This window comes from Didymella exigua (genome assembly GCF_010094145.1).
Source record: "Didymella exigua CBS 183.55 unplaced genomic scaffold M421scaffold_10, whole genome shotgun sequence".
Classification (NCBI taxonomy): domain Eukaryota; kingdom Fungi; phylum Ascomycota; class Dothideomycetes; order Pleosporales; family Didymellaceae; genus Didymella; species Didymella exigua.
In genome coordinates this window covers 28751-46228 of record NW_022984784.1, presented here as the reverse complement: position 1 = coordinate 46228, position 17478 = coordinate 28751, and the positions used below count along the sequence as shown (strand labels likewise).

At 58.8% G+C, this 17478-nt stretch overlaps 8 protein-coding genes across 8 annotated transcripts; 3 read left to right on the top strand and 5 right to left on the bottom strand.

The window, feature by feature from the left end:
• Window positions 1-206: 206 nt before the first annotated feature.
• On the bottom strand, window positions 207-4019 carry M421DRAFT_60533 (Aso-1; the record flags this gene model as incomplete). The annotated part of the gene is made up of 4 exons (XM_033595796.1): window positions 207-746; window positions 793-1399; window positions 1447-3014; window positions 3060-4019. 4 exons carry the CDS (start codon window positions 4017-4019, stop codon window positions 207-209), a joined length of 3675 nt encoding a protein of 1224 aa, XP_033449771.1.
• Window positions 4020-5064: 1045 nt separating this feature from the next.
• M421DRAFT_419311 (uncharacterized protein) lies at window positions 5065-7205 on the bottom strand. The gene has a single exon (XM_033592071.1). It carries the CDS (start codon window positions 6751-6753, stop codon window positions 5404-5406), a length of 1350 nt encoding a protein of 449 aa, XP_033449770.1. The 5' UTR covers window positions 6754-7205; the 3' UTR covers window positions 5065-5403.
• Window positions 7206-7651: 446 nt separating this feature from the next.
• Window positions 7652-8536, top strand: M421DRAFT_60481 (manganese and iron superoxide dismutase; the record flags this gene model as incomplete). Its single annotated transcript, XM_033595793.1, has 1 exon — window positions 7652-8536. The coding sequence occupies one exon, from the start codon at window positions 7652-7654 to the stop codon at window positions 8534-8536; it is 885 nt and encodes a 294-aa protein (XP_033449769.1).
• A 492-nt stretch (window positions 8537-9028) lies between these two features.
• Window positions 9029-9666, bottom strand: M421DRAFT_60115 (uncharacterized protein; the record flags this gene model as incomplete). Its single annotated transcript, XM_033595746.1, has 3 exons — window positions 9029-9101; window positions 9148-9229; window positions 9372-9666. The coding sequence occupies 3 exons, from the start codon at window positions 9664-9666 to the stop codon at window positions 9029-9031; spliced, it is 450 nt and encodes a 149-aa protein (XP_033449768.1).
• Window positions 9667-10005: 339 nt separating this feature from the next.
• M421DRAFT_122207 (cysteine proteinase) lies at window positions 10006-11374 on the bottom strand. Its single transcript, XM_033587308.1, has 6 exons — window positions 11138-11374; window positions 11071-11089; window positions 10963-11012; window positions 10893-10912; window positions 10294-10845; window positions 10006-10241 (listed from the first exon to the last, which is right to left on the bottom strand). Coding segments are annotated over exons 2-6 (714 nt in total). The 5' UTR covers window positions 11072-11089; window positions 11138-11374; the 3' UTR covers window positions 10006-10150.
• A 164-nt stretch (window positions 11375-11538) lies between these two features.
• Window positions 11539-13079, bottom strand: M421DRAFT_419303 (branched-chain-amino-acid aminotransferase). Its single transcript, XM_033592070.1, has 4 exons — window positions 12957-13079; window positions 12872-12904; window positions 11975-12735; window positions 11539-11926 (listed from the first exon to the last, which is right to left on the bottom strand). The coding sequence occupies exons 1-4, from the start codon at window positions 12991-12993 to the stop codon at window positions 11636-11638; spliced, it is 1122 nt and encodes a 373-aa protein (XP_033449766.1). The 5' UTR covers window positions 12994-13079; the 3' UTR covers window positions 11539-11635.
• A 419-nt stretch (window positions 13080-13498) lies between these two features.
• Window positions 13499-14057, top strand: M421DRAFT_23633 (uncharacterized protein; the record flags this gene model as incomplete). Its single annotated transcript, XM_033588448.1, has 2 exons — window positions 13499-13689; window positions 13748-14057. Coding segments are annotated over 2 exons (501 nt in total), but the record flags the coding sequence as incomplete, so codon positions are not given.
• A 1117-nt stretch (window positions 14058-15174) lies between these two features.
• Window positions 15175-16903, top strand: M421DRAFT_60279 (uncharacterized protein; the record flags this gene model as incomplete). Its single annotated transcript, XM_033595774.1, has 3 exons — window positions 15175-15195; window positions 15296-15418; window positions 15551-16903. The coding sequence occupies 3 exons, from the start codon at window positions 15175-15177 to the stop codon at window positions 16901-16903; spliced, it is 1497 nt and encodes a 498-aa protein (XP_033449764.1).
• Between the last annotated feature and the right edge of the window lie 575 nt (window positions 16904-17478).

The window sequence follows — 17478 nt, the reverse complement described above, 5'->3', positions numbered from 1 at the left end:
AGCATATGTACAACTGTTATATTTGTGTCGAAGTATCAATTCCAGCTTTCAAGTTGGACACATTCGCAGATATCACTGTCCGAGAGCCTGCGAAACGCGAGAAGCTCAAGGCAATAGATACACGAACATCAATTAATTCCTTGCCATGCAACCGCTGAAACGCAACAACAAAACACTCGTGCATAAGGTGCATGCCGTCAGGCCGCTCACCTTCCGTACTCCAAGCTCGGCACAATGACTGGTCCATACTTCATCGGCGCACTGTAGCCACCATCGTTCTGCACCATAAAGTCCACCGCCAGGCTCAATCTCCCGCCGCCGTTTCCAGGCATTGCTTGCCCGAATGTACCGTTGACAATCTCGGGATCGTAAATGACACAGGCGACGTAGTTTCTGCGGCCCATGAGGCGCCGGTATTCGCGGGGCTGGCCATTTACGTCCTGCGTGAAGATCTCCATCATGTCTTCCTTGGTATCTGAAGGCTGGTGATTGCTGCGATGACCGTTCTGCGGTACGTATAGCGCACGGTTGTTATGCAACAGTCGGAGCACGTAGTTGCCGGGAGGTCCGTTGACCACAGAGGATGAGATGATTTGGTACATGGTCTTGTGGTCCTGCGGCCTCGCTGGGTCATGCACAAGTCCAGCACCGCAACAGTCGACAGCTCCCGAGAAAAATGTCATACGCAATGACTTGTTATGAGCGATGCCTTGAAGTGTGCGAATCAAGTATGTGCGCTCAAGATCCTGAGGCTGTCAGCAGAACCCTACGCTGTACGATCAAAAAGCTTACCTTTGATTCATGAGTCCACATATCTCTCAGCTCGTCAAGCAGATCAATCTCTCCAAATGGACTCAGAACGCCGCTCATCAGGCCAGACTTGCCAACAGCCTTCTTGATTGAGTTGAAGCCGTCGCCAACTACACTCTTTGCTCCAACAACGCCAGCAACACCGGCAGTAACCTTGCCAAGCATATTGAAAGTGCCAGTAACTGCCTTCTTGCCGGTCGCCATGGAGTGAGCAAGATGCTCGACAGACTCCAGGCGGGGATAGACAATTGGCACCGGCACCATCCAGATGCAGTGCTGCACGCTCGGCGGCAGTGTTGCAACCTTGGGGAATATGCCTTGGTATGTCGGTCCGGCCATGACCTGATGCGGGTTGCGCTCAGAACGGCAGTCGGGTCCCACGACTGTGACGCATGGGCCGAGGTACTTGATGAAATGCCAGCCGGTGCCAGTAACGGTGAAGAGATCAATGTCGCTGCTGACATTGCGAAGGATCTCCAGCGTAGTGTGGTGCTGGAACAGCAGGTACATTTCAATACCAAGGCGCCCGATGTTCTTGAACATATTCGAGAATTGCATATACTCTGGGTATGAGCCAAAGCCATCAAAGCTACAGAACGTTAGTAATGCCATTGATCGGGGACAGGGTTTACTCACATGTCATGATCGTCGAGCGAAAGGACGTGGGGGATTTGAGCGAACGCTTCTCTTAGGTTCGGCTGGTCAAAGTGGCTCGTGTAGTAATGGAAGTAGGCATGGCAAACTTCCTCTTCATGCTTTGCTGTCCAAGGGGCGTTTTTGCGTGCTTCTTTCCCGCTGGTGGCAGTCCACTGCTTCAACAGAGGAATTTCTTTCCACAACCTGTCCGCGTAGATCTGGCCGCCAAGACCCAGTTGGACATGGAAACCTCCGCACTCTGTGTTCTTTTGCAGGATATCTTTCCACATGAGGCCTATGCCGCCGAGCTTGGTGCGCTCGTTGGCGCTCACGTTCAGCGCGAAATCGTTGCCGGAATGAGCGATAAATCTCCAGCTCGTCTCGTGGCGGCCGGCGACCAGGAACTCGTAGCGAGTGCAGCCGAGATGCGAGGTAATGGCATAAGTCCATCTAGCTGCATGCTCTTCGTCCATTTTCAAGTCGATGTCGTATCGGTAGAAGATCCATGTTTGATGAGTGTAAATGGGGTTTGCCTTGAGCTGTCGAGGGTTCGGCGACAGGTCTTGACTCTGGTGGATGTGGATCGTCGGAGGATGTGGGGTGTTTGAGACGAGCAGAATCGATCCAAGCCACAATCCTCGCTCAAGATCCATGTTTGTGTATCTGAGATAAGGCCCAAAGTACACGCCATTTGTGGGCTGTACCTTGTATGTGTCGACGCCCGCCGTCGGGGGTGGTCCGGTGAAGCCTGCTGCAGTTGGTGTCGCGAGTGGCGCCATGCCGAAGTCGCTAGAGTAGCCGACCGTCTGCGTTGGAAATCCAGGCGATGCCAGAGGCTGTTTGCCAAAGGATGGTGATGCTAGAGGGTTGACAAAGGTGCCTGTCGGAGACAACGGCTCGTTGAGATTCAGTGGGGTAGGGCCTTTGGGGAATTCCCACTGCGTGGATTGTGTAGGGAGATGAATGTAGTAGTACTGGCCAGAAGACGAATCCAGGTGTGCAATCCACCCCTCGGGAAGAGGTGGAGGGGACGCTGGACCGGCCCCTGGAGCAGGACTCGGGGTGTGGGCTGGTTGGGATGTCTGGATCTGGGGCAGAGCCTGTTGTGCTGTTGGGGTTGGCGAGACGACCTCTGCGGGCTGTGACGGACCTGCCTGTTGAGGCCGCGGATCGTTTGCAAAGGCAGGGTGGCCCTGCATTGGATCTGTCAACGAGACGCCCTGGGGAGCGGGCTGTGGTTGTTGTCCCTTCTCGTTCGCGTGTCGCTGTGCTTGTTGGGCGTTTGCCTGCTGGATGCTCGAGTACGATGGCGGTGGCTCATCGTTTACGGTCATACGACCCATATCCTGCGTCAGAGGATGCTCTGGTCTCATGCTGCTGGGAGGCGGCGAAGACACGTTGCCCACACCACTTGGTGCTTGTGGAAGAGGGCCTTGGGGAGGCGTGCTGGTAGCGCCGGGTTGTGCCTCACCCATTCCCTGATACACTTGTGGCTGGCCATAGGGTGTCTGCCCTGGCTGTTCTGTTGGAGTCCAAGGCCTCTGAATGGGCTGCTGCTGCTGGTGCTGCTGATGCTGCTGGTGCTGCTGCTGGTGCTGCTGCTGGCTAGGGACAGGCGAGCTGATGACCGGTCGAGGCTGCTGGTTCGCATAGACTTGGTTTCTTTGCGCAGCTGCCGCATTTTGAGCGCTCTGCGCCTGCAGGCTCGTCAAAGTCGACGTCCCCGCTATTCCAGCAGCTGCAAATCGCGCTTCAATGCCGCCGCCAGGCGGTGGAATGATGGGCGTCTCGGGGGGTGGGGGCGAGCCGCGCTGTGCTTTCACGGTGGATGTCGATGCTGTCGAGCTCAGACGGTTGATGCCTCCGGGGTTGGGGATGCTGAGTGCCTGCGGCACCGGCTGGCTCGAGGATGCGCCCGCGCTAGTGTTCGCATTCGGCGGAGGCCAGTACTGCTGGTGGTACTCGGGGAACGGGTTCGGCTCTGTGCTGCCCTTCCTCTGCGGGGCTTTTGCAAACAGCCCGTCCTTGTCGGGTGTTTCTGGACCGGGCGAGTCTGGGAGCGGCTTGGGCGCTGTGCCTCGTCGCTCGGCCAGCCGCGAGGGCTGGATCGACCCGCCATATCCGCCCACGCTCGGTCTGTTTGGGTCGTTTGCGTCGAATCGAGCGCGCGATTCCGGCGACAAGGGGATTGGCGCTGCGTTTGAGCTTCGTCTGCGGCCGTCTGGCTGTGGCGGGGTCGCGTTCCTTGCGGGTCGCTCGCGCTCACTGAGCGGCGTGTATCTGCCCTGGCTGAGCACAGGCGGCTCGTTGTCTACGGGATACGGGAGAGGCGCGGTGGGAGGCGGGACGGTGGGCGGACTCGAAGGCGGCGCGGGAAACGAGGGCATGGGCGGTGGGCGCGAGAAAGCTGGCGGCTTGCTCGCGTTGCCAGCCGAGTCTGTTCGCGGCGGCGGGCTCTTCGACGTCGGCGACTGCTTCTGTATTCTCAGGGGCCCGACTGTGGGCGTGGCCGGGCCTGTATCATATCGCAGGAAGAGCTCCTCCTCCGGCCTTCCCTGCTTACGGCCCTCCATACTGCTGCAAGATGCTGCTCCAAGGTCGTGGGAGGGGCTGCTGGCACAATGAAAGGTACTCGAATCTTGGTTCACTCGCAGACGGACGTGCTAGCTGCCGCCCAGATAGAGAGTAGGTAGGCGCGTGGTGGGGTAGTGACAGATGACGTCTGACGACAGGAGCGCAGCAGGTCCCTTCACATGTGCAGGGGCCGGTGAGGATATATGTAGGGTGCTGGAAGACCGGCAACGCGCCTGATTCCCGCTGCCGTCCGAGGCGACCTTGCGTAGGCCGTCTCCATGACTGCACTGCAAGATATTGGGCTCTGCTGCTTTCGCGCGTCTCTGGCTTCCCATTGGTCGACTACGATACAGCCGCCCGCCAAGCTGTGACGGACGGTCTCGAAAGCGGCCGCAGGGCGGCTAGAGGTTCGCATGGCAGTCGTGTTTCAGGCCTCTCATGTGGCCCACTGCGAAGGAGACGTTCCGAGTCGACGGTGCGCGCAGCTCGACGGCCAGCTATGCTCCACAACAAGTCCCTGAGCGGCGTAGAGGACTCTTCAATAGTGGACTGCGAAAGAGATGTGCAAGGGGACAGGGCCATGCACAGGAGATTCAGCTTCTCATAGGGACTACCTGGAATAAAGGATTCTCAGGCGTTGACAAAGGACGCAGGTCCAGGCTGGGTGCAGCTCCGCTCCCAGACCAGCGGCCCGAGAACGCCCTCTTCTTGCTCGGGACGGTGCGCGCGCGTGGAGATCTACACGTGATCACCAAGAACAGCAACCTGTGGCAACGTGGTGTAAGACGCGCAGCAGACCGTGCTGGGTCGCATGGTTAGGGTAGGACGACGGTTAGGGTAGGACGACTTCACCTCGTGGGTGTTGGCAGCACTGTCCCGCGTGCAGCTGCTCCACGCTGCAACTTTCTTCGACCATGCGCAAGGCTGGAGTCGAATACACGCCACAAGCATGCAGACCGCGTGCTCACCAGAAACGGCAAGTGCTGAAGCCACGGGCAAGAGCCGACACATCACATCACGTCGCACCGCGAGTCGAACGAGACGTTACGGGTAGTTTAATGCTGTCAAAGCTGCACAATCCGAACCAGGCGTAGAATCGAAAAGAGAAGGGAGAATAAAAAGGGGGCGTCCATGCCTGGTATCTAACGTCCTCCAGCCGTGGCAAGCGGCGAGCAGGTCTACTGCTCATTACCCCAACAACGACAACAACGACAACGACAACGACAACGACAACAACAACGACAACAACAACGACAACGACAACGACAACGACAACGACAACGACAACAACAACGACAACAACAACAACGACAACAAGAAAACGACAACGACTAGGAAATCATTACCCATCCACTTCATAAATGTCATCCTCGCATCCACTCGCTAGAAGCGCTTCGCCGGCGAACTGAGATTCTTCACCCCCCGCTCGATATCATCGTCAAACCCCGCGCGCTCCATGAGCTTTGTAAACGTCGTCGTGCCGCTGTCGCACGTATCGCGGTTCTCGCGCATGCCCGGCGCCTTGGGCGGCGCGAGGAAGCTCAGATGCGGCGCCGGCATGAGCACGTCGATGGTCTCGGTGCTGTGCTCGCGCTCCGGCGCCGGGCGCGGGTTGTCGCGCTGCGCCCGCCCGCGCTCGCTCATCTCCGGGTCGCGCCGGCGCGAGCGCGAGGAGCGACTTGTGCGGCGCTGCGAGGCGGCGCGCGCCGGCGTCACGGTCGGCGTCTTGTACGGGTCGCGGTCGCTGCTGCCTGCGCGCACGGCGGGGGGCGGCCGCGCGACTTTGGGATTCGGGTTCGAGGGCAGCCCCGGGGCGGAGGTGGGGAAGCCAAAGTTCAGCTTGGGCGTGCGGTCCCACATGCTCCTGATGCGGGGGGTGAGGCCGGTGCCGATAGTGGGCTTGGAGGGCATGCCGTTGGAGACCATGGCCGTGTTGGAGCGGTACGAGTTGGGCGAGCGGTGGGTCGAGTGCGACGGCCGGCGGATGAAGTCGACGCGTGCTGCGTGCTCGGGGTCGTAGATGGGGTCGCTGATTTGACGCGCGACATGGCCAAAGTCGCCAGAGTACTTCTTCTCGGCTTGCGTCGAGCGGCGCTTGTTGATCAGCCACATGAGTGCAATGGCGCCGAGCGCGCCGATGACGAGGCCGGGGAAGAGACCAGCTGCAAAGGACTTGCCGTCGAAGCCCTGCTCGACGGACACAGGCGTGGGACAGCCGCTTGTCTGGGAGGAGCCGGCTTCCGAGGCAGGCTTGGTAGCGGACGGCGACGAGGCGGACGGTGACGAAGCGGACGGTGACGGGGTGGCCGACGATGTGGGTGTCGGTGCCGTCTCGTCTTTCTTGCACATGCCGCTGCTGCATGTGTAGCCCAGCGGACAGCACTTGGCGCCGCATGTTGGAAGTTCAACGCCGGTCGTGCTGGACAGGTGCATCTGGTTGTCCGGGTAGAGGGTTGCATTGAGCTGGGTGACGTCGCAGGTGATGGGCTGGATGAAGGCGCAGTCCTGGCCTGCCGGACAGCAGATGACCGACTGAACGTCTGCGCTGTTCAGGTTCATGCAAGTCGAGTCCTTTGGACAGCAGAAATCAGAGGGCAAGCTGCCGCCGCACTGCTGCAGGCCCTGCACGCCTCCACATGTCTGCGCCTGTCGGAGAAGGAGGCTGGCCGCCTGCGTCGATGTGACTACTGTTGCGAAGAGGAGGAAAGCGGGGAGCGTCGATATTCTGGCCATGGCGAAGATGTGAAGCAGTCCAGCTGGTACGAAAGGAAGGCTGAAGAAGAGGTGGGTACCAGACCGCGAACTGAAGATGAACAGCAGGACAGAAGAAACCCAAGACACGCAGACGAAGGGAACGAGGAACCACGCAGACTGAACGAGGAGCCACGCAGACTGAACGAGGAACTACGCAGACTGAACGAGGAGCCACGCAGACTAGAACGAGGAAACAAGCAGACTAGAACGGAGGAAACAAGCAGACTAGAGCGGAGGAAACACGCAGACTAGAGCGGAGGAAACACGCAGACTAGAGCGAAGAAAACACGCAGACCAGAGTGGAGAAAACACGCGGACCAGAGCGGAGAAACAGGCAGACTCGAACGAAGGAAACAGGCAGACTAGAACAGAGGAAGCGGTTGAGCACATCTACATCCTGACCATGTTCGCCCATGGAGAAACGCACGAGAGCCGCAAGAGGCGGGCCCCACTGCACACTGGGCTCGCTCGTGGCCAGCCATTCTGCAGCGCAGCGTGCCCGGAATAGAGCGGGGAGGCGTCGAGTGGACGAGAGCTTCTAGTAACGTCGTCTGCCAGCAGCAAGACTCGACTAGCGCAGGTTTTTTTGTATGGCTCACGGCAGCGAGCAGTCGCGCGGGTGAAACACGCAAAGGCGGCTGCGGTTTGGGCAACGCTGCGCTGGCTGGCGAAAACGCGCGGTGATTGGGCGCTGCGGGGCCCGGGTTCCTTGGCGCCAGACGACCCCGGGCAAAATGTTAGCACAGCCAACGTCGAGGTGTCGGGACTACTGGGCTCGTCTTCCGCCTCATCACCTCGCGACCATGACGATTCTGCGGTGCTTCGCCAGGCGGCCTGCGGCCTCTCCTTTCCGGGCTGCGGCCTCGGCTGCGAGCGTATGCGACCCCCCCGGCGCGGGTCTCGAGAGCGGCGCGCTGACAGCAACTCGCAGACACGGACGCGCATCGCGCCCAGCGCCGCGCGCAGCCTCTACACGGTGCCGTCGCTGGAGCGGCACCAGCAGCTCGTCGCGGACGGCATCCCCGGGCTGTTGTCGCGGGACGGCTTCGCCACGGCCTTCTCGCAGAAGCAGCAGCAGCTGGTCGACGAGCTCAACGGCGTCACGCAGGGCACGCCCTTTGAGGGCCAGGACATGAAGTCGCTCGTCATCGAGTTCGCGCGCGACCCTATGCGCGCCTACGCCTTCAACCTGGCCAGCATGGCCTTCAACAACCACTTCTTCTTCCGCGGCATCAACACGAACCCGGACCTCGTCTCGACCCCGCCGACCGACCTGCTGCACCAGCTGCAGCGCGACTTTGCCTCGGTCGACACCCTGCGCGAGACCTTTATCGCCACCGCCTCGGCCATGTTCGGCCCGGGCTTCGTGTGGCTCGTCCAGCTCAAGGACACCACCCAGTCGGGCGGGCTGCGCATCCTGCCCACGTACCTGGCCGGCACGCCGCTGAGCGGGGCCCACTACCGCCGCCAGAGCCACGACCTGTCGACGCACAGCGCCGAGTCGCACACGGAGCTGAACAACGTCGGCGCCTTTGGGTCCGCCGCGAAGCAGCCCAACGTGCAGCCGCCGAAGAAGCCGCTGGGCGGCGTCGACATTGTGCCGCTGCTGTGCGTCAGCACCTGGGAGCACGCCTGGCTGCGCGACTACGGCGTCAACGGCAAGGACGCCTATCTGCGCGCCTGGTGGAGCAAGATTGACTGGGCCCAGGCCCGCCAGAACGGCACCTTTGCCGACCCTGAGCGGACCAAGTTCCAGTACTGATGGGCTGGGCGGGGATGTAGCATACCTGTACAAAAGACGAATTGCATCTAGAATAGCATAGATCCATGACACAAGTGACTGATTATGTAATGCAGTCGACTATCTGAACCATGTTTGCTGTCGACTGTCTGAACCACGTTTGCTGACGACTGTCTGAACCACGTTTGCTGTCGACTGTCTGAACCACGTTTGCTGTCGACTGTCTGAACCACGTTTGCTGTCGACTGTCTGAACCACGTTTGCTGTCGACGACCTCTGCACCGCAGTCTCTGACAGCGTGCCTGTGGCGCTTGGAGCCTGCGTCTGCAGCTCCATCAGCGTCGACACCACGTCAATGGCCATGGGGGAGTGTAACAAGGAACAATTCATCACAGCGAGTGCACATAACTGCTCGTTTATGAGATTCATTGTGAGACGAGTACCCTCCAGCGTGAACAGCTCGCCATCCCCGCTCAGCGCGTCTCTCGTCCTCATCCACGAATCCTCTTTTGCTTAGTTGATCTTCTTCAGCTCGACCTCGAAGATGAGCTCCGAGTTGGCCGGGATCAGACCGCCGCCGACGTCCCTGCGTCGCGTTAGACTAGTAATGTTGCAGGAGGGTGCCGACTTACTGGCTGCCGTACGCAAAGTCGGAGCTGATATCCAGCCTCGCCTTCTCGCCGAGCTTCATCTGGACGACGCCCTCGTCCCAGCCTGGTGTCATCAGGTCAGCCATGATGCGTCGCAATGCCGCTCAACCGCATAGTCGCAGCCGGTCAACCGCAAGATACGCCGCAATGCCGGTCGACCGCATAGTCGCAGCCGGTCAACCGCATAGTCAGCAGAGTAAACGCACCCTTGATGACGCGCCCGACGCCAATGGGCGTCTTGAACGGTCCGCGGCCAGGCTTCTCAGTCGTGTCAAACTGCTTGCCCTTGCCGTCCTTCTTGCCGTCCTCCTTGAGCCAGCCCGTGTACAGCATCGTGACGGTGTCACCCTGCTGCGGCGACGGGCCGCTGCCCTCGACGAGAACGGTCTTGCGGACACCCATGTTGCGTGCTGTAGTGCTGAAGCGTGAAAAGTGGGCGAGTGGTGCGGTGGTGCGCAGGAGCGGTGTGAGGCGAGTGAGAGAGGAGAGGGCGCGAGACATGATGGAGGGGTAGTTTTGAGGGCAATGCGGGGCAGGGGATGACACAGCCACCGAGAGATGCAGGAACGGCGTGGGTGAGGGCGAATGATCATCGGCGCTGTGAGAGCACGCCTTTGCCGATCCGAGCTCGGACTGCGGTGCAAGTCCAGCAGAGCTATCGCGCAAGCTAGGTCAAGCTTCACAGAGTCAGGCATCGTGTCGAGCAAGTAGTGCAACTATCACTGGTGGTGAGCGCACGTTCACTCGAATGATTAAATATAACGTGCACCCTGCTACTCCGCGTGATGCCTCGTCTGTCTAAATGTCGTGCATGCAATCATGTATAAAATGTAGTGTCCGTAACTTGCAGTTTGTCGTTTCGTGATAATCATGTCATACTCGTGCTCTCGAGCCTGCCTCTCGAACGGCCCATGGGCGGTGATTGGACAGGTTACAGCGAGGAGAAGCTGCAGTAAAAGGGTCTAAGCATGTGCTCCTGCACGCTCTAATGCTTCTTCTCCTCTTCCTGCTCGGCGCCGATGCGAGGCGGGCTCTTCGACTGCGCCGAGTGCGGTCGGTAGGGTGAACGGCTGCGTCTGTGAGGTTGTTAGCTGACGTCTTGCTATCGATCATCTGCAGAGCACTCACGAGCGCCGTCTCTCGCCCTCCTTCTTCCTGTCCTCGATAACCTTCAGCATCTGCTTCCGCCCGTCGCGCGCATTGATGTGTGCGTCCTTCATGCTCATGCTGATCTTCCTGCTCGCATCTGCCCTCAGCAGCCGCTTGAGCAGGAGATGCTTCATCAGCACGCAGACGAAGACGCCGCAGTCGCTGCCGTTCTCCTGCTGCGGCGAGTCGTGCATCGGTATGAACCGAATCTTCTTCCCGAGCAGCTGTTCCATCTTCATCGTCGTGCTCCGCGCTTCCCGGTCGTTGCTAGCGGACATCGAGTCGTAGTGGAACGCTACACCGTCGATTACGGAAACGAGGAGAAGTGACCAATGTGATCCGCCCTCTGCCGCTGTGACATCGGCGCAATCGTTTATGGGGAGGAAGACGTGTGTGGTGGTGCTGAAGTCCGGGAGAGCTTCTTTGAGGGAGAGTGGCTCGGGTGTTTGCATGAGCATGAAGCTCATCGAGGGGCGCAGGAGGACGATCGAGGCCTTGGGGAACGCCGTCAGGTCTTCGCGCTCGAGGTATCTAGGCACAATCAGGCCGGCTCAGACTTGGGGTACGTGGGTACGGACTCTTGCCAGAATGCGATCGCCTGTACTCGGGATTAGCGGAGGATTCGAGCAGACATCTAGGCACACGCACGTTGTCTGTGAGCCAGTCATCCTTAATGCTCTCGACATCCGTTCGCATCACTATGGCGCATCAGCCAAGTCTGTACAGCCGCTAGTGCTGCTGGCGGTTGTCGCGTACTCACACCTTATATCATGGTCTGTTCAAGATTAGCTCTGAACCCGTTGTTTCTGACCACTTGGCTCACAAGAAAGATACGCATCGTCAGTCGGGCTAAGCGTTTGGCGGAAGTGGTGTCTGCCCTTGTCCATTAGCCGGCTGAGTCCACCGGGCATGTTGCTGTCAGGCGCGCTGCGACGCCGAGTCTGTGAGACCTAGGTAAAGATAGTGCGACTTGACGGTCGCTGTGTGCTGCTCGGAGGGTCACAGGACGTATGACGGTGTACTTTCAGAGCTCGTTGCACATCTGCAGGTAAGGTCTGCCTGCCGAACTTCTGGATTGCCGGAACGTGGGGCAAGCACGCGGGGCCACACATGACGTACGACACCGCGGAACTTGCACGTTTCCTGATCAGACAGTGCACGACAGATGGCTGGTGTTGAATCGTGATTTGCGTCGAGCTCCAAACAATGGTCACTTCAGAAGAGCTTGATGTTCATGGTCTGTGCATTCTATCGTTCTGTGCTTTTGGAGTTGATGTCGGAGATCGTCGTCATTCCTCATTTACTTCGTCATCAGAGCCGATCAAGGCAGCTGTCCAACAGCCTTGGCTTCGCCGTTGACCTCTGTCTTGCCAAACTGCGCGGGCCTCTCGACCTTGTACAGCCAACCCTGCTTGTCCTCGATCTTGCCTTGCTGGAGACCACGCAGAGTGGTGAGCAGCTTGACGCAAGCTGGGCCAGGCTCCTTCTCTGCTGCAGCAAAGGTGATCTTGTCGTTCTTCGATACCAGAGTGATTGACTTGATGGGGACCACAGCTGCTGCTGTTCCTGCGGCAAGGACTTCGTCGAACTCCTTGATCTCCTCGTAGGGGATCTGCTCTGCGTTAGACTACCATTGGCCCCAACATCAACTTCAACATACCTCTCTTGATTCCGTCTCCCAGCCGAAAGACTCCGCGATCTTGAGGATACTGTCTCCAGTGACGCTCTTGATGACGTTCTTGCTGCCAGAGGCAACCAGCTTGACCTTGTCACCATCCTTCTTCACACCAATAAAGGCTGACGTGGAGAACTCATCGACTACGCTACGGGTCTTGCTGTCCAAGTGCAGTGTGATGCCGTAGCCTGCCTTGTATGCCTTCTCGCTGTGTACCAGGACAGGGGCGTAGTTGCCGCCAATCTTTGCCGAGCCGGTTCCCACTGGTGCGGCACGATCAAAGTCCTCAAGGATCAGAGCGTCGACAGGGTTGCTTCCGTGGTAGACTCCAGTGGGCACGCAGTAGACTACGAACGTGTACTCCTGGGGTGGGTTAAGGCCCAACTGTGCCGAGCTGCCGAACAGAAGAGGACGGATGTACATGGCTGCACCAGTCTCATGGGGCGGGACATAGGCTGCGTTCATGCCTACCGCCAAGCTGCAGCACTTGAGGTAGTGGTCAACGGGTACTTCAGGAATCGATATGTACGAGGCTGAGTGCTGCATGCGCTCGGCGTTCATGTTTGGCCTGAAGATGTTGATGGTGTCGTCTGGCGAACGGAAAGCTTTCATGCCTTCGTAGCACTGCATGCCGTAGTTCAGGACCGGAGCCATGCCGTGAATCCTCAGGAAGGGATCCTCGACGAAAGTTGGCTCTGTCCATTTCCCGGTCTCGACAGAGTAGTGTGACTCGACATGTCCGGCAACTTTGAGATGTTAGGTGTCACTCGGGCTTGTGTACAAGGCATGTTCCCAGCTCTTCCTCATTTTGACCAGCCATGACACGACTTCCCAATTTTCCCAATTTAGAATCGACGCTTTCAAAAAGCAAACAAAGCTTACCTTCACGGATCTTGAAGCCGATGTTGCTCCAGTCTTGGAATTTTGTTAGCTCCAACACAGTGGCAATTGCGGCCATTGCACATACCAATGGTATCAACGGGCTTGGGAGGAAAGTCCGACATGTTGGATGCGATATGTGTGGCGGTTGTTGAGTTGTGTGGTATATGTAGTTGTGACTGGACAGTTCGCGGCACCCTCGGAAGTCATCTCGGAAGTCGATGCTTTCGATGTTCTGTGAGCTCTCCACAGCTGCGATATCGGTGATGCCATTTCCGGCACTGCCCTGAGTCAGCCGCAGCAGTCTACCAAAAGGCCTCAGCTGCTATCGCATCTTGTGCTCTTGACGCATGCTGACGGTACTAAAATTTCCAAATAGATCGCTGTTTACATCATCCTGCAAATACGACGTCTCACCACATGAAGTTCGCGTATGGGCTGTCGGAGACATCTTGGCGTCGTGGCCTGAGAGACGTCGACGCGCACCAGGGTTCGTAACTTCACTTGAACCACGGTACATGCGCGCACAATACTTTCGGACCTGAATAGCGATTCCTCCTGCATGCCTCTGTAACCACAAACCACAAACCACTACAAAACGACCTTATAGACACCATGATACGCTCGAAACGCTTTGCCTTTCTCGCCCTACTTGTCTTCGCCGCTCTGTCCTTTCTCTTCCTCGGACCCTACAAAGCACAATTGCCGAGCGCATCGTCGATACTACACAACGGACAGCAGCAGAGCCGCTTTAGCGGAGACAGCCAGGCTCTCTTGACAGGACACGCGATTGCGCCCAAGCTAGGGAATGCGACAGCCAAGTACGTTCAGGATCATCAGACGCAGTGCTGAGAGCGCAGAGCTGACACGGCGTGATAGAGCAGAGCTAGGCCGCGCGGCCTGGAAACTCCTGCACACCAACTTCGCGCGTTTCCCCGAGAAGCCCACCGACGAGGAAAAGGAAGCATTGCGGCAGTACGTGCACCTTTTCCAGCGACTCTACCCTTGCGGAGAGTGCGCTGAGCACTTCGGTCAGGTGCTCAAGAAGTACCCGCCGCAGGTGTCGTCACAGAAGGCTGCAGCGCAGTGGGGCTGCTTTGTACACAATGTCGTCAACAAGCGGTTGAAGAAGCCCGAATTTGACTGCGAGGAGATAGCGAAGCACTACGACTGTGGCTGCGCGGACGACGAGAAAGAGCCGAAGGCTGCGTGATGTTGGCATATCGCACTACGGAACAAGCAAACATCACCTGCAGAATCATGGAAGTATGCGCTATCAGCTTGCCAAAGGCACTGCCCCGCTGTGGCGACGACAGCTCCACGCTGCGAGTTCTCAGACACACGCTCTGAAGGCATTCTAGGCGTTGCGCAGAAAGTGCGTCTCCTATGTGTTGCTGTGCTCAAGTCAATTCGACAACAGTGAAGAGGCCCTTGTTCGCCCTTGAAGTTTGATCGACATGTCTCACTGCACACGAAGCAGGTGACACCGCACGAACCCGGGCAGCGAGGGTTGACCCGTCCTCCCGGCTGCTCGTAATTCGCCAGGTCAGCCGGGCTTCGCAGATGTACACATGTCTCAGTGGTCCTGAATAGGCCCGACGGCGCCATGCTCAGGCAGGGAGGTGCAAACCAGGAGGAGGGCAGACCAACGTAGCGGATTCGAGAGATTGTACATGTAGACTTGGGCAAATGGGAGCTCACGCGCTCGCCATGGTAATAGCGCCAGCAACAGGCCTGTCTGTCAGCCACGCGTGCAAGCGCAAAACGAACGTGTATTCAATAAAGGCAATCATAATATGTGATACGAGAGAAGGCATGGATAACACGAATAGTGCATCTCTACATGCGATGCACCCCTCCACCCCTCCACCCCTCACGAAGACTGGACAGTGGGCGTGTGGTGGTACGCCCGCAAAACACGCTCTGGCGGGCGATCGTCAGGCTGGCACCCACAGCTCCACCCGTTCTGTGACGTCCCCGTCGGTGGCTTGCGTCTGCGGGCAGGATGCAGCACAGCTCTGGCGTCTGACAGGTCCGGCGCGTGATATTCCTGGCAGCGTTTGCATGCAGGGGGCGGTCTTGTAGCGCAGCCTCCGGGTCTCGCTAGCGGCCGGCTGGCGCATGAATGCGCTAACATGTTTTCCTGGGTGTTGATGCTGCGAATCACCATCTGAAACCTGGGCACAGAGGGGAGTATATGCTGGCGCGCACGCTCACCGACCTCTGCGCCTCTATTTCTGTCTTGCCAGCTGTTCTGTTCACCGCTCCTGTCACTGTCTGCCGTCCACCGTCTGATCTGCCTCAACATGGTCTCGTTCTCATGCGAAGTGAGTGTTTACCCATGCGTGCCCCTCGACGCCAGCGCGCATTCCGCAACACGCCCCTCGCCCGCTTGGAGATGCGCTCAGGCTAATCGCGACCGGCCAGAACTGCGGTGATGTGCTCACCAAGAAGAAGCTGGACCCGCACAGGAACCAGTGCTATGGCGCATCCTACACCTGCCTCGACTGCATGGTGCACTTCCCGGGCACCAGCTACAGAACCCACACGGTACGCCTCTGCAAAGTCTTTCAGCTCTGAGCGCAATATTCCATGCGCTGTGTGTGCATCGTTTGCGCGCGGAAAATTTGCGTTCGGCGTGCGTTTGTCCCACCCGAACGATAACTAACCGATGCCCTGCAGGCGTGCATAACGGAAGACCAGAAGTACCAAGGCAAGCTGTACAAGGAGAAGAAGCCGAAGGGACAGCAGCAGCGGAACAACAACAACAGCAACAACAACAACAACAACAACAACTCGCAAGCGCTCACGCCACACAACGCCTACGTCCAGGATGCGGCCGAAGACAACGCCGTGGCCCTCGTCGATGCGCCGCCCCGCGCGCCCACCCCGCCGCCCGCCGCCCACTCGCTCGGATACCACGAGCAGGCTGCTCTGCCGGCCGTCAATGTGTTCGACTTCCTCGACAACTGCGAGACGCCGAGTGCGCAGCGCACAGAGAGCCGCATGATCGAAGACAGCGCCCCGCCCGCCTACAACCAAAACGAGACGCCCCTGCCCGCCATTGCCGACGTCATGTCCTTCCAGCTGCCAGATGATGCCTCCTTCGTGCAGACCGGCTATGCATACGGCGACGAGCCCGTCCGTCCGTCCAACGAGCGGTTTGACTCGTACACGACGCCCGCGCCCAAGTCGAAGAAGTCGAAGAAGGACAAGGACCTCGAGACCACCTCCAAGAAGAGCGAGCGCAAACGGAAACGGTCACCCGCCGAGCTTGATCTGTCCGCCGCAAAGGACACGCTCATGGAAGATGCGCCGCCCGTGCTTCACTCTGGCCTGACCGGCGGCCTCACTAGGCTGCTTGCCCGGCCTGAATTCCCGCCTTCGCCTGACGACTCTGGCGACTTTGCAAACTCCCCGCTGAGCCCCATGAAGCGCGCCAAGCAAGGAACTTCGAAAGCGCTGATGCGCGCGCAGAGGGAGTGGGAGGCTCAGCAGCACAAGGAGAAGAAGGCAGAGATCAAGGTGGAGAGGGCAAAGGGCGACAAGAAAGAAAAGAAGGACAAGAAGGAGAAGGAGCGAGGCCGTGAGAAGGAGCGCAAGGCCAGCACCGCACTCGTCAAGATCAGGCCGAAGAAGAAAAAGGACGGATCCGCTCAGATCACCCGTCGTCGCCAGTACGACTCGTCAGCCTCGCCGGCGCCGCGAGACCGCAAGCCCAAGGCTATCGAGTACAGCCGCTCCAACTCGAGCTCGCCCGCGCCCGACGGCAACAACCAGCTCATGCTGCGCCCCGAAGCCGGCGAGCTCGCCCTCCCTGTCAGCACGCGCGCCGAGCTGTTCATGTCCTTCGTCAACAAGGGTCCCGACTCGGACCGCGGTGTCAGCGTGCACAAGGCCCTGAAGCGGTACCACCGCGAGCGCCACGGCGCCCTGCACAAGGCCGACGCCGAGAAGGAGCTGTGGAAGGACATGCGCATGAAGCGCAACGACAGGGGCGAGATTGTCCTCTTCTTCGCCAGCGAGTCGTCCTGACTAGATCTGGACTGCGCCTTTATCCAGCAGATGCGCGACTGCAGCTGCTCCGAGCCGTCGCCTAGTCAGGAGTCGCACGATCCCGGCGGACTCGTTGTGGTGGGACCTGTGTAGCCGTTTCCCACGCCGTTTTTCTCCTTTTCCTTGGTAGATACCCGACGCTCGTCAATGCTGGTCTGGGGGGCTTGGTGCACACTGCATTCCTTGGTGCATGTGTGGAGATCTGGGCGTTGGCTACTCTCCTCTCCGTTATTGCATATTCACGTCAGCATACTCATCTGTCTAAGCGTTTCCTGTCACGGCCGCGAATACTCATCTACGGATGGCTTGAGATGTCTGTTGCGTTTGGAAGCTGGTTTTCTATGGCCCGTCTTCGTGCCCTAATGCTCCTGGGCTGGGCCCGTCTTTCACGATAGCGAATGTTGATGATTCCACACTTATTTTTGAAGACAAGATCCTGAGCACATCAGTCCTCGCGAACGACCTGCACACACTGCCCTGCCGCACAGCCACGAAGCTTCTTCACCGCCCCTTTCCATCTACCTACTCCCGAGCACCACCTCGGACTCCCTCAC